This window comes from Podarcis filfolensis, assembly GCF_964270895.1.
Source record: "Podarcis filfolensis genome assembly, chromosome: 5".
Classification (NCBI taxonomy): domain Eukaryota; kingdom Metazoa; phylum Chordata; class Lepidosauria; order Squamata; family Lacertidae; genus Podarcis; species Podarcis filfolensis.
The window spans coordinates 82,160,903-82,179,004 of NC_139608.1; the positions used below are offsets into that span (position 1 = coordinate 82,160,903).

Below are 18,102 nucleotides of genomic sequence, written 5' to 3' on the forward strand. Positions count from 1 at the left end.
GGCTCTGGCCAACCTGGACCCAGAAACTGCAAGTGAGCCGGGTGGGTAGCAGCAGTGTGTTGTAACCCCTGTGCTGCAAGGTGTGGTTGTACTGAAAGAGCCCCACCACCTCCAGTAATCCAGTGTGATGCAGGAGAGGAGCACTGCCACATCCTTAGGTTGAAGCAGGGGGTATTGGTCCAGCAGGGTCATCTGAAAGCCCCTTGTCATGCTCTCTCTTTCTGTTTCAAAGTCCTCCCCTTCAGCCCTTGAAGTTGAGGAGTCTGACACTAGGGTCATGGCACAGCGGTGCCCGCTTGGCAGTGGAACTCTGTTGAGATAGAGCCGGGGTTGGCAAGGTTTTCCCTGCCTGGGCTGGTCAAGTCCCACAGAGATCTCTCCATGGGCCGGATTGTGTGTGTGTGTTTTCTGGCATCTGGGCATGTGTGGCCACGATTTCCGGCGTCTGGGCATGTGCAGATGCGATTTGCTCTGCCGCACTGCACCGGTTCAGCTCAGCGTGCGGGAACTCGCCAAGCAGGTGACTCGGTTTGGGGGCGGCTCGTGAGCTGGTTAAACTGCCCCCGTGGGCCGCTTGTTGAGGTGGGGAGCCCAAGGCTCGCAGCATCAGTGCCCTGCAGGAGCACACACACACACACACACCTGCAGGGGGAAATGCTCTCTTCGCTGCCCTGTCCCCATCCCAGCAAACAGCAGTGGAAGGCCACCGCAACTGTCCCACCTGTTTCACATGCCACTGCAGCCTTGAACTGAATCCTTGCGTGCTGTTCAAGCATCTCTCCATGAGGAAAAGGTGGCGGTCTTTTTTGGGGGGGGGGAGGGAGAATGGAAGACAGATACCTTTTTATTTTCCACCGCCATGCTGTCTCCCAAAGACTTTCCTGTGCTATGATATATATATATATAGTACTAGAAAAGGTCACAAATTGCTATACAGTGGTACCTCGGGTTAAGAACTTAATTCGTTCTGGAGGTCCGTTCTTAACCTGAAACTGTTCTTAACCTGAAGCACCACTTTAGCTAATGGGGCCTCCAGCTGCCGCCATGCCGCCGGAGCACGGTTTCTGTTCTCATCCTGAAGCAAAGTTCTTAATCTGAGGTAATATTTCTGGGTTAGTAGAGTCTGTAACCTGAAGCGTATGTAACCCGAGGTACCACTGTATAGTTGGAAGGTCTGCGGAGTGAAAAAGAGAAAAGGTTCCCTTTTCACTTATCTTGCTCCTCTATAGTGCAGGGATGCTCAACTTCACCCTCTCCAGGATGCCTGTCGAAAGCTGTAAGAGTCTTAGGTGTGTACCTTCAGAAAGTTCACAGGACATTGTTTTCTTTCTCTCTCTCTCTTTTTGTAGACAAACAAAAGTTTTCTTTCTTTCTTAATTTAAAACTTCCATATGTATGCATACCTGGAGAGTTCCCCAAGTATATTGGAACTAGTACCTTATTTGTTGATTTTAACTTCCAAACTGATAATGAACTCAGATGGCTGTGTTTCTGCTGGAGCGAATGGTGGTGATACATAGGGAAAATATAAAGCACCGTGACTTTCAGCAAAAGCGACACTGAGCACATAATTATGCAGCGCTCTGCACAACTGCACAAAGACACAAATTTGTCCTCTAAACTTCCTTCCTTCCTTTATAAGCTGTATAATACCCAATGTACCTTTAACTCCTGTGAGAGAGATTTGCAGCAGAATTGTTTCCTATCACCATAAGTCTCCCTTAATAATTTAAGCCTTTAATCTTTTACAGTATTTCTCTGTCCCTGTGCAGTCATCCGTAGAGTTGCTATCCATACAACCTGGCTTCACTAATAAAAATGTAATTTCTTAGAAAAATTGCATTGGCTAAAAAGTGGTAGTATAGTTTAACCTATACTAAATTAAGCCATGGTCTATTGGAGAGCCGTTAGAACTTAGGGAGTTTGTTGTGATAATGCAGAACGTGTCAACCAGAGATTTTTACGTCATAAAGTATTATCTTAATCATGAATATGTACTTTCTGGTTCTCTTTAAAAACAGGTTTCCTGATCACTCGCCCATAATCACTCATTTTTTTCAGGAAGCTTTGGGTGGGTGGGAGTTAAGAGCTGTCAGGAATATATCATTGGAAGAAGACATTATCATTTTATTCATTTTATTCATTTTATAGTTAAAATAGTTTTAATGCGTTAAGTGTTTGTATGGTTCATAGTCACTTTTCTCAAAAGAAATCTATACTTTTCTGAAAATAGCTGGCTAAGCTTTGGGGCTGATCAATATGGAGCAACATTTCAGAGGTATTTGATATTCACCATGTTAGTGACTTTTGATTTTACAGCTGCCTTTGGAATTCATATAGGGATAAAAATAACCTGATTATTTTTCTCTCTCTTTCTTTCTCTTCCCCTCTACCCTTTTGAAATTGCAGGTTTAAGATTTTTACGAGCTCTTAGGCTGATACAGTTCTCAGAAATTTTGCAGTTTCTGAATATCCTTAAAACAAGGTAAGACATTAATGTATTTTCCCTTAACCTTTTGCACAGTGATTAATTTCACAGTTTCTCAGGGCACTGAAAGGACAAGGTTTAGACTCCTGTCTAATTATCAAATATGAACAAAAGTTATGCTTAAATTTATTCAGGTAATGGCTAGTTAATTGCTTTATCCAGAGCAGCAATCCTGGGAGTCATCCTTTCTCTACTTCACAGAAAATCCAGGGATTTACAGGACAGTCCTATGCATGTTTACTCAGAAGGGCCTTACTTTCAGGTAAACATGCATAGGATTGAATCATGAATAAATGTGGCAATTAATTGCTCTTGCTAAATTCTGTGAAATACTCTTTTTTCCACTCAGTTTCACAGCTAGTTCTGCCTTACCAAACTTAATACTGAATGGCATTCATTCATTGATTTAATTGTTTGGTGCACTTTTACATTTGTAGAGTGCAGTTCAAAGCAAACATAGCTTAAAAGCAGTGTGGCACCACCCCTCCTTCCACATTTTCAAGGACCATTTTGTTTGTTAGATAAACCAACAGTGCAGTCTTACTCCAAATGTCCCAAGGAGAGATTTATGGAACCTTGAGAGTAGGTTAGAACTAGCTGAAGGGTGATACCCATTTGTTGCAGCCCAGTCATGCAACCGCCATTCTGCCTCATTAACACGGCACAACAAGCCTTGTGCTTGTGGTAGATGTTGCACAGGAACAATTATTATTAACTGGTAGCAGCTGAGCCTCTGTGCTTATGCTTGCAGAAGTGTTGGCATTCAGACTTCTTGCACTGATTTAACAATTGGTCTTACCCTAAATTATTTGAACTTAGGTTCCCACTGGGAATTTATTCATGACTTAAATTCCACTGAGGGGCCAATAACTTAGTCCGGTTCCAGCACTGTGTGCTTGTTGAAACAATATTTGCCTCTGAATTATAATGACAAGCATACTTTCCCATTTGATTCTGGAGTAGATGGTTTCTCAGAGCTCTAAATATCTTAGTCTCTCTTATGTTTGTCTTAAAAGCCCTTACTGCACAACAAGTCTGACAGCAAGATTAAAACCTAGAGATTGTCTTTGTACCATTAAATTCCCTGATATAGTGGGAGAATTCACACCTTCCTCTAGCCACTTCTTGTCCTTTTGTCTGTCCTGTCCTCTGCCTGTTTGTAACACACCTAGAGTGCTGCTTCTAGAAGGGAATAATAATAATAATAATAATAATAATAATAATAATAATAATTTAAATTATTTATACCCCGCTCATTTGAATATATAAAAGAGTGACAAAACACCAAACATTAAAAACTTCCCCAAAGAGGACTGCCTTCAGATGTCTTCTAAAAGTCAAATAGTTGTTTATTTCATTGACATCGAATGGGAGGGCATTCCACAGGGTGGGTGCCACTACAGAGAAGGCCCTCTGCCTGGTTCCCTGTAGCTTCACTTCTTGCAGTGAGGGAACTGCAGAAGGCCCTTGGAGCTGGACCTCAGTGTCCAGGCTGAATGATGGGGTGAAGTTGCTCCTTCAGGTATACTGGGCCAAGGCCTTTAGCAGACAAATAGACATTGGGCAGGGCAGAAAGATGGAAATAGCTGCAGTTGCTAAGTTTACCACTCCAGCAGGGATTTAAAACTATAGTAATGATTTTCAGAGTGCAACCCAGTGCTTTTTCCGTCCTTGGAATTTTCTCTCCATTTCATAAGTTCATTAGTAACAATGAATGGGTGCCCATGGCGTGTACAAGCTTGGGCAAACTTGGCAGTTTCATAGTTTCTGCTTGGTTTACTAAATAGAAGTAAAATAGGCATGCTAAATTAGATCACTCCCTAAGGCTGCATTCTTTTTTGGTCAGTCTGATGTGGGTGAAGGTAGAGGGTGGAGCCAGATGCAAACATAGGTGGAGCAATGTATGCAAATTTTACCTTTGTCCAGTAGGCAAGATTCTACACACAATCACACACTCTCTATCCTTGCATCCAGAAATAAAAAAACCAACAAGAGTCAGTAGTACAAGGAGTGGCCTGAAGAGAGAGGATGTGGTCTGGAAAAAGTCCTGAGAGCCAAGTAGAAGCCAGGAGGGTCAGATTTCACCCTTTGCCTCAGATTCCCCACCCCTGCTAGAAACAGTGTGCTTCTAAGGAGAAGATTTTGCTCCTGGTTGCCACTTATTCTGTCTCCAGTGAAGGGAGCAGATCCTCTAATGAAGACAGTCAGGTTTCTATGAGAGGTGGTGATCCCTTTAGATAACTTGGTTTTTTGTCCAGTAATAGGCCGGAAGCCATATTGTAGTTCGCAGTTGCCGTAAAGCTATTTCTCTAGCATTTCAAAGTAATATAATAATCCATCCCAATCCAACCATCCTCAAATAATTAAATAAGCTAGGTATTGTACTTTTGCCAAATAACAAGCATGTAGGTGTGTCTTAAAGTGTATCAGTCTTGTTTTTGAATAAGAGAAGACTTCCCTCCATTTTTTGGAAAAAGGGGGGGTTGGTCCACTGATAAGTTATGTAATAATGATTCTCCTCCTCCAAGTCCTCTAAGAACCAAATAGTGGAGCATAAGAATTTTAATGCAAAAGTGGCATTCAACTAAGTTTACTAAGAGTAGGCTTACTAAAATTCATTAACATAGCTACCTTAAGTCCATAAATTTTCATAGGTCCACACTGTGTGAAACCTAATTGAATATGACCCTATATTTCTAACGTATTAGTGACCCTATACAGTGGTACCTCTGGTTAAGAACTTAATTCGTTCCGGAGGTCCGTTCTTAACCTGAAACTGTTCTTAACCTGAAGCACCACTTTAGCTAATGGGGCCTCCTGCTGCCGCCACGCCGCTGGAGCATGATTTCTGTTCTCATCCTGAAGCAAAGTTCTTAACCTGAGGCACTATTTCTGGGTTAGCAGAGTCTGTAACCTGAAGAGTCTGTAACCTGAAGTGTCTGTAACCTGAAGCGTCTGTAACCCGAGGTACCACTGTATTTTTAAAGTGGCTCTGTTTGCTTTCTTTTCTTTATAGTAAGGGGACACAAAAATTAGGACGTATCTAGTTGATCAGTCCTGTAAACCCCTGCTTTTGACAGCAGTTACAATCTGATGTGGGGAGGCTGATGGAACCTAAAATAAAAAAACCTGAGAACACAGTGCAACAGCAGTGTGCGCACACATCCTGGACAGTGTAATGACATGAGGACATGAAATTGTGCAGCACTAGGGGTTACCAGTATGATCCCCACAGGCAGGCAGGCACCCCAAATGCCGCACTGGTTCCCACCAGGCACCTTGCCCACTGAAAGTAGGTTCGGAAGAAGCATTCTGTCGCGGGCAATTGAATAGGTTGCAGCATGTGCACAATCATGACATGTGCATAGTGCAAATGGTTTGCAAATGTTCCCACCAGCCCAAAAAGGTTGGTGGCCCCCTTAAACTACACACTATGGAAGGGGAGAAGGAATGTCGCTTGGGCCTTCTGTTTTCAGCTATAGCTGCCTGTCCCTTATCCTGGGGGGATTGCACCCATCAGGAACTGCTCTAAGGTGACAAACTGAAAAGTGCGAAACTTGGTGACATTTCTCCCCCTGCCCAAATTCCTGGACTCTTAAAGTGACTGAATAATTGGCTTTTAAATAAAACCATTGATTTCCCTTCATATAGAAAAGAGTGTTTTGATTGTGGCTAGTGTAACTGAAGAGTGAGGGGCATCATTTCCTGGGATGCCTTTTTCTCCTGTGGCTCCTCCTCCTCTTTGCTTGCACTTCAGATCACTCTTCACAAGACACTGTTTCGTAGTGTGTAGAGCCAAAGAGAGAAGCTGTGGGCATCCAGTCTATTGAAGGATTGCTGGGGCAAACAAATTTATTTCCTGCACTCAGTGCAGGGGCCAATCATATTACTCTGTTGCTTAGAAAATCAGTTAAGCAAATCATTAAGCAAAGGGGGGGGGGGGAGAAACATATTATCAGCTGGTGATTAGATTTCATGTAATTATTTTAAACATTTCCCCCCATGCTCAGATATTTCTTTAAGAGATCCTTCAGGTGCCTTGCTGTTGCTAGGGCTGGATGAACCTGTCAGTTGCAGGTTCTCACAGACTGCATTCACAGAGCAGTTTACAGGTGTTCCCCACTTGCGTAGGGTTCCATTCCTGCCACCCCGTGTGTCATTGGGACACACGTGAGTGGGGATTCCCCTGTTCTGTCCCGCCCACTTTTGGCACCAAAAGCAGCACTCGGGTTGGCTGTAGTGTGTGTACGTTGTTAAGGGGAGTTCAAGGACTGCCAGCTGAGCGCTTGAGGCCAGAGACTCCCCTCAAAGCCCCTCTTAACGAGGAACCCTGATATCACCGCCGCACAGGGGGTTAGTCACCACTTCACCCCCTTATTGATAGTCAGACTAAAAGATTTCACCCAAAGCCTAAAACTGCCACCCGCGACCATGAAACTGCAGTCTCACCACCCAGACTACCTACAGCTTGAAAAAGCACCCCCCAGGAGCTTCAAGGTCCTAGAGAGGGCATCCCCTGTTAATGTTTTATATTTTTGCTTTTACATCATGTACTAGGCAGAGGGCCTTCTTGGTAGTGGCACCCGCCCTGTGGAAGCCCTCCCATCAGATGTGAAAGAAAAAACAACTATCTGACGTTTAGAAGACATCTGAAGGCAGCCCTGTTTAGGGAGACCCAGCCAGATGGGCAGAGTATAAATAAATAATAATAATTATTATTCAAAGGGTTGGTGCTGACCTTTAAAGCCCTAAACAGCCTCGGTCTTGTATACATGAAGGAGCATCTCCACCCCATTATCCAGCCCGGACACTGAGGGCCGAGGGCCTTCTGGCGGTTACCTTGCTGCGAGAAGTGAGGTTACAGGGAACCAGGCAGAGGGCCTTCTCGGTAGTGGCACCTGCCCTGTGAAACGCCCTCCCAGCAGATGTCAAGGCAATAAACAACTATTTTACTTTTAAAAGACAACTGAAGGTGGCCCTGTTTAGGGAAGTTTTTAATGTCTGATGCTATATTGTTTTTAATCAGCTGGGAGCCGCCCAGAATGGCTGGGGAAACCCAGCCAGACGGGCGGGGTATGAATAAATTATTATTATTATTATTATTATTATTATTATTATTATTATTAATGTAAAAAGCCACTGGAAATATAGTGGAAGTTCAGTCCTTGTTTCCATGTTAATTGCTTCCAGGGGGGAAAAAGCCATTTGCCACCCTATTCACCCAGAAAATCGTGAACATAAAGTGATGAAATGTGGAGCAGTAGACAACCATAGAGTTATTCCCTGCTGTTTTTGTGGGTGAATCATAGTGATAAAGAAGGACATGTGTGCAGAAAGCATGAGGGCATGCCAGTGATGTTTATGCTTGTGGCATACCACGCTCAATGTTTTGAATGAAATTTAGTGCAACATGGCAACATACTGATCACAGAGCCACAGTTCCATCACACAACAGATACTACAGTGTGAAAAGAACATACAGTGGTACCTCGGTTTTCAAACGCCTCTGTAGTCGAATGTTTCGTAACTCGAACACCCAAATTCAGAAGTAAGTACCTCGGTTTTCGATTGCGCCTCGGAAGTCGAACAGGAAACACAGCTTCCATTTTGAGTTTTCCGTATTGAGGCTTGTGTTTTGAGGCTTCTGCTTCTGGTTTTTGAATGTTTCGGAACTCGAACGGACTTCCGGAATGGATTATGTTCGAAAACTGAGGTACCACTGTAATAAAATTAGACAGAAGCTCTAGTATTAGAATCAGGAAATTATAACACAATATTCCCCAGGTTAAAACGAACCCTCTGTTACTCATTGTTTCCAGCGTTAAATCCAGTTATCCACCTTTTTGCAGCAGTTTCAATTAAAAATAAATAAATCCTCATGAACATTTGCCAGCATTGTAGTGCAAATTACTCCTAGTAGGTAGTTTTTAACTAATGCACACATTTTTTGCAATCAGTTTCCCCATTCATTATAATTTCTGTACGGTATTTCCACAAATATGTGCATTTTTATTTGCAGTTTCCACCAACAGATGCATGTTCATGCACATCGGCTGCGTCACAACATTTGGGAAAGTGAAAATTTCAAAGTATAATTGTGTTTCAGTTTATATATATATATAAATATGGTGCATTCATTTTCTCATTGAAATGCAAACAAAATCAAATATCTCTCCCACCCTTACTTTTTCCCTACCTGGTCAGATAGCTGAGGTAACAGCATTAATCAGCTGAGTGGTACAGGGAGGGAATGCAGAGGCTTAATCCGAATTCCCTGTTCCCATTTTTGAATTGCTGATCGGTGTCTCACAGTACAGTCACTGGATCAGACTAGGATTCTTTTGTTCAGCAGTCATTTGCATGCAATTTATCATCCAGTGAAGGATATACATCTGTGGGTGCCTGCTTCAGTGTTCAAATGTCTTCTAGCTGGATCTCAGCAAGGAACAGTTGACAACATCCCAGTAATTCACCCAGTGCTAGAAAGAACAAATCCATTACTTATTGGCACTTAAGACAGTCACCTCTGCAATTTCGCCTAGTTGCACAACTGTTTTTCAGGGGTTGTTGCCCCCCCCCAAAAAAACATGACGTATTAAGCTGAATAACGTGAACAAATTTGAATTGATTATTTATGTCTCCTCGCTGCTGGTTTAAATGAGGTTTTTAGTACAACTTCAGGGGCTTAGACTGGACTCAGTCAGAATCAGAGATTGCACAGATGTCTCAAAGAGCTTAAAGAGCAGGGAAATGTTGGTGACTAATCCGTCCATCTATATTTAGAACCCTGACTGAAAAGAGAAAAGGCATCTACAGGCAGGAAACAGTTCTGCGTAAAACAGGACCTACATTGCACCAAAGAGAGCCATGAGAAGGATGCAAATGTCTAAAGCATTAGGCTGGTTCACACACCTGTGCTCTTAATATGAACAACTGAAAAATCCATTGGTGGTTTTCGCATGTGTGAATGAGCCATTGGAGAACTTCCATATCACACCAGGGAGGGATTTTTTTGGTGGAGTTCACTATACACATTTGTTAACTTTTCAACAGAATATAATGCAGCTCTGGGGGCTGCGGCTGGGCTCAAATGTTCATCACCCCAGCTTAACCAGTGGTCAGGGAAGATGGAATTTGTAGTTCAACAGCATTCTTCTTCTTCTTCTTCTTCTTCTTCTTCTTCTTCTTCTTCTTCTTCTTCTTCTTCTTCTTCTTCTTCTTCTTTATATACTGCCCTATACCCGGAGGTCTCAGGAAGGTTCACAGAATAAAATCAAAATATAAAACCACAAAATACATAATCAAAATAAAAACAACACCCCCTCAAACAACAACAACACCACATTTAAAAAGGGGGCTCAAGATTGAAGAACACTGAAGTAAAGGATGTTCAGCTAAAACATAAAGTCTGAAAACATCTTGTTTGTTTCTGTCTCCTTCCCCCTTCCTTTCTTTAAACCAGTAATTCCATCAAGTTGGTGAATCTGTGCTCAATATTTATTAGCACGTGGCTAACAGCAGCTGGATTTATACATTTGGTAAGTATTTGGGTTGTTTTTTTAAGGAAAAAAAAACTTACTTGGGGATGTTCACATTGCTATTGCCATGTGACATAAAGCACTGACATAAATATAGATTAAGAGACATCAAGAAGCCATTTCACACTTTCTGTGATGGCTCAGGTACACCGCTGGCTGTAAAGGAGAACTGTGCCCCCCCCCAAGACGTGTTGTGAGCATGTGCCAATAATCCACGGCCATTTGAAGATTCCTGATACATACCTCCAGATATTTTCAGGAACCTTTTTCCTCTTGGTGAGGAAAGCTGCTTGGGAGGGGCAGAGGAAAGGATTAAACCTTCGCGCCCACCCTGTGCGTCCTCCCCTCTCTTGGAAGCCATTACTCATTTGCACAACATCAATCCATGGAGGTGGGGTGGGAAGCCATCACAGAGCAACTAGTACTGTGCTGTTTGGTCCTAAAGGTTGAAATAATTCTATAATCACAGGAGTCTTTTACTGAGATTGCTATTAACAAAACGTAACCACTAGATGGTAGTGTTTCCTTAATAACAGCAAGAAGGGAAAAAATGTCACCAAAGGCAATGCATGAAAAAAACACTGTGTTCTAACGAACACTTTATATGTTACTAATATTTAAGAGAGAGGGAGAGAAAATATTTAAATGATACTTTAATTGTTATATAAATAATGCTTTAGTTTCTTCCTTAAGTCAGCATTCAGCAATTCTTTCTGAGGCCAAGGCACAAATCACTTGAGGCACATTACTTTAACAAACCCTTACCAATATTCCCTTGGTAAGGGCTAAATAAATCTCTGGAATCCTAACGCTCTGTTGAGTCATACATGGCTGAAACTCACATATATGGAAACCTTTTCCAGCTAACAAGTTGGTGGGAATTGATTCATACGGACCATTTCCGTTCACTGAAACGCATCCCTGAGTGACAGTCACTGAATCTTTGTTGCAGCAGTGGCCCGAATGTTTCAAATCCTTCTCTGCCTCTGCAGCCCCAGAAAATCAACACCTGCTACTGCTGTAGGTGGTCAGAACTCTGGCACTGGCTCCCAGGACATGAGAGCTGCTGCCACCCTGTTCCTGCTCAGGAATTTGTGTGACTGCTCTGGTCAGTTGTGAGCAGCACAGTGACCAACTATTATTGCACAGACAGACGGTGGACGCAGGTGTGCCAAAGTTTGCTATGGCTTGGGAAGCCCTGCAGCTCAGTGATAGAGCATTTGCCATTTGTGTGGAAGGTCTCAATTTCCGTCCACAGCATCTCCAGGTAGAGCTTGGAGGGGCCTCTGCCCAAAAAATTGGGGAGCTGTTGCCCATCAGTGTAAACAGCAATGAACAGGATGGATTAATGGTCTGACTCAGTAATAAGGCAGCTTCTTATGGGGAAAAGTGCCTTATAATAAGTAATAGCTTCCCCAGTTGTCTTGTGCATTAGTCATTGCACTTCCATCCTGCCCTCCCCCAGAGTTTTGGGGGTAGGGCTTGAGCCTTTTATCCTTACTGGCATCCTGTGAGATCAATTCACCTTAGAAATAGGGATTGGCTCAGAGATATTCAGTGATCTTTGTGGCTGAATAGGGATTTGTGCCTTGGTCTCCCCAGTGTAAATCCAAAACCCACAACTGCTACACTTCCCTGCCTATACACACCGGTCCTGCTTTCTGAACGCCTGCTATGTGAAAATTCACTTATCCAAACTCAGGGAATTAGTACCCAAACCTCGCTATACACACACAGTGGATTCAGATATCTGGACAGAGCATTACTTTCTTTCCTCCTTGTTTGCCTTTTGCAGGTTGACTGAAGAACAGAGGGAAGGAGAGGAGAGGGGAGCAATCAGACAAATCAGAGGGTTGTTTTTTGCTTTGGGGGGCCAAAATTCCATAGTCGGAAACACATTAGAAATTTCCCCATAGGAATCAATGGAATTTGTCAACTCATTATGCAAACGCTTGCTTAACAAATGATTTCCAGGGAACACATTGTGTTCAGATAGCAGGACCTGTGTATACGTAAAATCAGGGGAACACTCTTATAGTGTTTTACTGTATTTCATTCAACATCCCAACAGCCCCCTGTAATGCTGCTATTAATTGCTAGCTAGAAATAAAAGAATTTGCCTTCAGTCCCCCAATGACTGCTTACCTTCATGCAACAAAGCTTTGTAAAGGGCTGCTCTGTTCTTCGGCCTTGTGGGCGTCTGTACACCTGAATCATTCATCTGCTGTTATTCTTTCATTGTAGGTGGAGAACTCAGGGGATCCATGGGAAAACTTCCAAAATAACCAAGCGCTTACATATTGGGAATGTGTTTATTTACTAATGGTTACTATGTCCACTGTTGGTTATGGAGACGTTTATGCAAAAACAACCCTTGGTCGCCTTTTCATGGTTTTCTTCATCCTCGGGGGACTGGTAAAATTCTTGTTATTTTCTGCTGGATTTTTTTCTCCTTAGTGTAGTAATTATAATAAATTGATGAGTAACAACACATTTTTATTTTTAAAGAATAATAATAATAATGTATGCACAATTATCATTATGCAGAGCTGTTGACTTATAACTAAACTATGACTGTGGTGGTGTGCTTAAGATTATAATGCATGCATGTACAGAAAGTGCCTTAGGTGTTCTCAGTATGAACTTTCCAGTTAGCAGTGCACTGGCAGTGCATTAATTTGGTGATTATGATAGCAATAATGTTAACGTTAGCTGCGGTTTCAAGAACCCTCCCCACCCTCTGTGTTCCTTCCCAATATTCCAACAAACACTGTGGCTTAGGACCACCTTTAAAGAGCCGCTTGCCCGTTCCAGACAATGGCAAAACTGTGTTCTCTTTCATTTTGACACATGGCAACCATACAAGGAGTAACATGGTACTAACTCAGGCAGTCATTGCCAATTACCTAAGAGGAGTCAGTCAAGTATGTCTCTGCTGTGCTTGAGGAGCTGAGTAAGTACACGCTGAACTACGAGAAGGAAAATATTTGCATAGATAGGTAGATGTACATATCTTGTATCTAATCAAATTGCCTCTTTATTTTTCTGTCAATGCTAAAGACAATGCAGCAACTGTTGCATTTTTTTGTCTTAAATTGTCTTAAACAGCACCCTTAGCATTAAGCTTTTCATTCCTTAAGGTAAGTAACTTATCGACTTCAATCCACAATATATGTAATGTACATATATGCAGTCACTGAAGTATTTTTTTAAATCCTCTCACATATTTTTGTATATCTTGTATACATCTCTTTCTTGGGGATGTTGCATCTGCTAAGTGCATCATAAATGCAGTATTTCATACGCATTTATTTCCAAAAGAGGTGCCGTATTTGTGTGCCAAAAAATGAGGCCAAGTTCACTGGCAGCAGCTCTTAGAAGTATCCAGCCACAAGCAAAATGTTTGTTGGACAAAACATGGCAGATTCCATTCCCCACCATCACCCCCCTGCTTTTACATCTTTACATGTTCTTATCAACTTTTTTAAAAGACAAACTTTTAAAAATACGTTTTAGTTACATCTTGTCCATTCTCATGTGTGTGGAGGAAAGCCTCTGCTACCATCCTGTTTTCTTTGGTAACGGGGAGGAACCCCTCGTCTTTCTTTTATAAATTAGCACCATCAGCTTAGCAATAATACATATTTTGGTTCGTTTTGTCTTGGTGGAGGTTTTTGGGTTTTTTTGGCGGTGTATAATGTTTGAATATCCCCGCTTGCCCCTTTTCAGAAAGTGTTAGCCATGCAGCTGCACTTTATCACTCAGATGCCACTCTGACCTCATTTTGCTCTTGGCTCTTTTTTTTTTGGTTTTGGTTTTGTGTGCCTTTCTCCCTCTTTTGACCATTTTCTTTAGTTGACCAGACATGCATTTCTTTTGAGACCCAACATTTATGTCAAAACTTATTTGTTTTAATTTTATGGGGGAAAAAACCCTTTTTAAAACCTTTTTGAAGGGGATAAAAACACCTTTTATAGATCTAAGTCTTTTGCATTTTCAGATCTTAAAGATGATATATCTTAAAATATTCATCATCCCCCTTTCTTTGGCCTCTCTTTTTAGTCTTTTCTTCTGTCTCCTATCTTCTTCCTTAGGCCATGTTTGCCAGCTACGTCCCTGAAATCATAGAGTTAATAGGAAACCGCAAGAAATATGGTGGTTCCTATAGTGCGGTTAGTGGAAGAAAGTAAGTATTCCAAGAGGCTCTGCTGCCTCTGGTGCAGTAGAACACTCTCTGCATGCCATTTTCTTTTTTTGTGCTTTTGTTTCACGCATGTAGGCAATGTTTGCGCGCTACGTGCCAGAAATTGCTGCTCTCATCCTTAACCGGAAGAAATACGGAGGGACTTTTAACTCAACCCGAGGCAGAAAGTAAGTCCAAAAAGAGACGAAGACCAGGTGTGCTTGTGTGACGTTAAAAGAACCTGCCATGGTGGTGACATCTGACTCACGGACACACCCTGATATGCACTCTCTGTCTGTCTCTCTCTCCCTCTCTCTTCCCCACGTGCCATTTTTGTGTGTGTGTCCTGTTGACATCAAATGTCGTTTCCTCCCTAAGTTGTCACACTGCATATTAAGAGACCTGGGCCATGCTAAGTTACAAGTCAAAGTGGTTTCCCCTGTTCTCTAAAGGAACTACTGGTAATGCTAGAACTCAGTTAACACAGTCTGGAAGATGACCCTGCTATTATTAATTGGAAGTCAGCGTATAGGACTAAGATGTTTGTTGCATCAAATATCTCCATGTCAGTGAGGGGTTACTTCTGTGGCTGCTTTTTTCTGAACACTCGCATCCAAGCTACTTGCATGGGGAACGTTGTAAGTGAACCAGCTCCCATGTTAATGTCACAAGAGACCATATGGATTCATTTCCATTCAAGGCATTTGACAAACTAGCTTACATTTTCTATCTCTCCCTGGAAATGGTGATAGTGGGACATACCTAAATATTTTCAAGTAACTCTGACATTGATGTCGAGATAACTCATGCCAAAAGTACTGTCAGATGCAGCCCTTCACTGATCTGATTTTCTGCTGATAATCTAATTTTTATTTTAGTTGGGTTTTTAAAATGACCCTTATTAACAACAAGCAGAGTTTCTGAAGATTTGTCAACAGTTCAGCCAGGAAACCAGACCACAACTTGTGTCCGTCTCCAAAACAGAATCAGTGTTATCTGTAAATAGAGAATAAATACACATATAACTTCAGTACTAAAGTCCCTTTTTGGGTGGCAGAAACATTTAATGATGTAATGATGTGAGTTCTGCCAGTTTTCAGAAATTAATTGCACTAAATTCACATCTAAAAACTACTGGTTACCTTAAGCATACTATTAACAAGAATTTGCCTCAGAAAATCTGAACAGGGCCTTAACCTTTCCCAGTTGCACCTTGTTGTATCTTCATTCAGTCTCCTTGTTTCCTTTCGTCTTCAGTCCAGTATATGTTCTGCCATTCCATAGTAAAAGATGGAAAGAGCTCGTCTGCTAACCCAACATTCAACTCACTAGTCAACAAACTAAATTCCCATTTGCTGTAGCAGATAGACCATAGAAAAGTGAACTTTCAAACTATTTCCTTTTAATGAACCTTGTTGCCGCTACTCTCAACCCACAAACCACATTTTCCCATTGTGTGGTGTCTTTTTGAGGGGGGCAGACAGGAGGTGAGAACTACTAGCTCTGTGTCGCTTTTTGATGTGATGTGAGCATGATGATATTGGATCCATCCCGCTTTGCCTCCACATCTGACAAACTCCAAAAGACCTATAATCTCATTCCAAACTAGTACTTCTTTGCATTGTCTATGGCATCCCATGATTCTGGAATGTCCTTTAGAAGCAATTTATTTAAATAGTTAAATACTGTGAGATTTTTCTCTCTCCTTTCCCTGTTGAAGCTCATGTGATGAGCCCAATCCATTGAAAAAATGTTGAATCCTAATGCTGTGAAGGAACTATTCACAAGTACAAACCCTGTTAAATTCAGACATTATTTGAGCCCTGAAGTGCATGCTCACCAATTCTAAACATGAAATTTAACTTTGGGATGGAAATGCCTCTGATAGAACTTAAAAACAGTAGGTAGAATCCTGCGTAACTCAGTTACAATAACTTCAGGCTGTTAATCAGAGACTGGGTTTTTGAATGCTCTACTGCATTAAAACAAAAGCCTCCGCATGTGTAAAATAACATTTTCTATTACTATATAGAATTGTAGAATTGTTGAGTTGGAAGGACCCCAAGGGTCATCTAGTCCAACCTTCTGCAATGCAGAAATTTATTACATATTGGAAACATAGGAGAATATTCAGAAATATGACATTCCTTGCCTGCAATCTGAAGTAGTACAGGCCAGAATTCTATCAACTTATTCGGCACTATGAGAAGAAAAGCTATAAAGTCAAATGGAATGCCATGAAAGGATTATTTCATTGGTTACTTCGAAGTCCAATTCATTTCAACAGGACTTAATCATTCTGAACGTCTCTTCTAGTGTGTTTTTGGTGTGTGTCTCACCTCTCATTTTTACAGGATTTCTTGACCCAGTTTGCTCGTAATGCTAAGCCAAACTGTGGTTTAGGGCAAATGAGCAAACATAGGTTCCCTGAGACGGCACCATGTCCTCTTTCTTCCTCCTAAGGTCCTGCTGCTGCTGTGTTGCTGTAACGCAAGTTAGCCTTACATCCAAACCTGGAGCCATGGCTTTTCTTGCTGCAGACAAGTCATGAAGTTGTAGCCACAGGTTACATGGTTTGTCTGGGGGAGCTAAACCATGATTCCAGGTTCAGAAGTAATGCTAATCAAACCATGGCTTAGCTGACAGTAGCACTAGAGGAAGAACATAATGGTTGTGATCTTCTCCTTAGGAACCCACACATTTGCTTGCTTACACTAATGTGGTTTGGCTTAGTGTTACATGTGAAGAGGGCCAGTGTTAAAGGTTGAAGGTGTTTCATTTTTAATCTAGTTTCCCTCAGTGTTAACGGTAAAGGGACCCCTGACCATTAGGTCCAGTCGCGGATGACTCTGGGGTTGTGGCGCTCATCTCGCTTTATTGGCCGAGGGAGCTGGCGTACAGTTTCCAGGTCATGTGGCCAACATGAATAAGCTGCTTCTGGCAAACCAGAGCAGCACATAGAAACACCGTTTACCTTCCCGCCGGAGCGGTACCTATTTATCTACTTGCACTTTGACGGGCTTTCAAACTGCTAGGTTAGCAGGAGCAGGGACCGAGCAACGGGAGCTCATCCCATTGCGGGGAAATGCTGACTTTTCTTTACTCTTGAACAAGTTCAGGTCTTCATAATGCATCCAGTCAGAAATAAGCCCCTCTCAATTTAGTAGGCCTCGTTCCCAGGGAGGAATGAATAGGATTGCAGTTGAAGTTTAAATGTTGAACAAAGTACTTTGATGTAACAGGATTATAGCGATATCTCATCCATTTACATTTTGCCCTGATAAACAGAGTTTTCAAGAAGCTAGTCTGTAAGATAAGTTATTTTGTCACTGATACCCAGCAGTGCTCTGTTGTCTCTAAACCTAGACCTGATCTTCAAATTCCCACTTCCTGCTGATTCGTAACAACTAGCTCATAGGCTTCACTGCTAGCTTGGGGGCTTGCTTAAGTCTGTTTTGCCTCTGGGGGCTTTTGCTTTCTTTTAAACATACTCTATGTTTGTCTCCGTTCATCTGCTTCTATTTGCTTGTATATTTTGTTGACTGAAGCTGAACTCTGTCATCAGTGCACAGACTGTTCAATTTAACTTTATGCATTGTTTCCTGGTTCAAAAAGCTAATTTCTAAATACTTTGGAGAAGCCCTTTGCTCACGTACATCTTTCATCAGAGCACATAAGCTTGGGAACGGCACAGTAAAAAACCATTAGCATCTTACATTTGATATTGGTTTTGCAGTCAGTAGAACAAGATTGATGAAATGTTATGTTTGGCCAAAAATTTTAGTTTTCCTTTGGAATTCAACATTGAGAGAATGGGTTGTCAGAACCAATAAGTTTTCCATTGCATGGGATAGGAGGCATGTGGTAATAATTAGCAATATAAGTCTTTAGCT

The 18,102-nt window shown here is 41.9% G+C and overlaps 1 protein-coding gene across 15 annotated transcripts in view; it reads left to right on the forward strand.

The window, feature by feature from the left end:
* LOC310762901 (calcium-activated potassium channel subunit alpha-1) overlaps window positions 1-18,102 on the forward strand; it is a 564,221-nt gene that overhangs the window by 345,788 nt on the left and 200,331 nt on the right. For 14 of the 15 annotated variants that reach the window (XM_083614569.1, XM_083614564.1, XM_083614572.1 and 11 more), the window contains exons 6-9: window positions 2,410-2,485; window positions 9,951-10,026; window positions 12,271-12,441; window positions 14,121-14,212. In XM_083614569.1, coding sequence (XP_083470695.1) covers window positions 2,410-2,485; window positions 9,951-10,026; window positions 12,271-12,441; window positions 14,121-14,212 — 415 coding nt within the window. Of the gene's footprint in view, window positions 1-2,409; window positions 2,486-9,950; window positions 10,027-12,270; window positions 12,442-14,120; window positions 14,213-14,305; window positions 14,398-18,102 lie in introns of all 15 variants that reach the window. The other variant, XM_083614571.1, reaches the window with a different exon arrangement.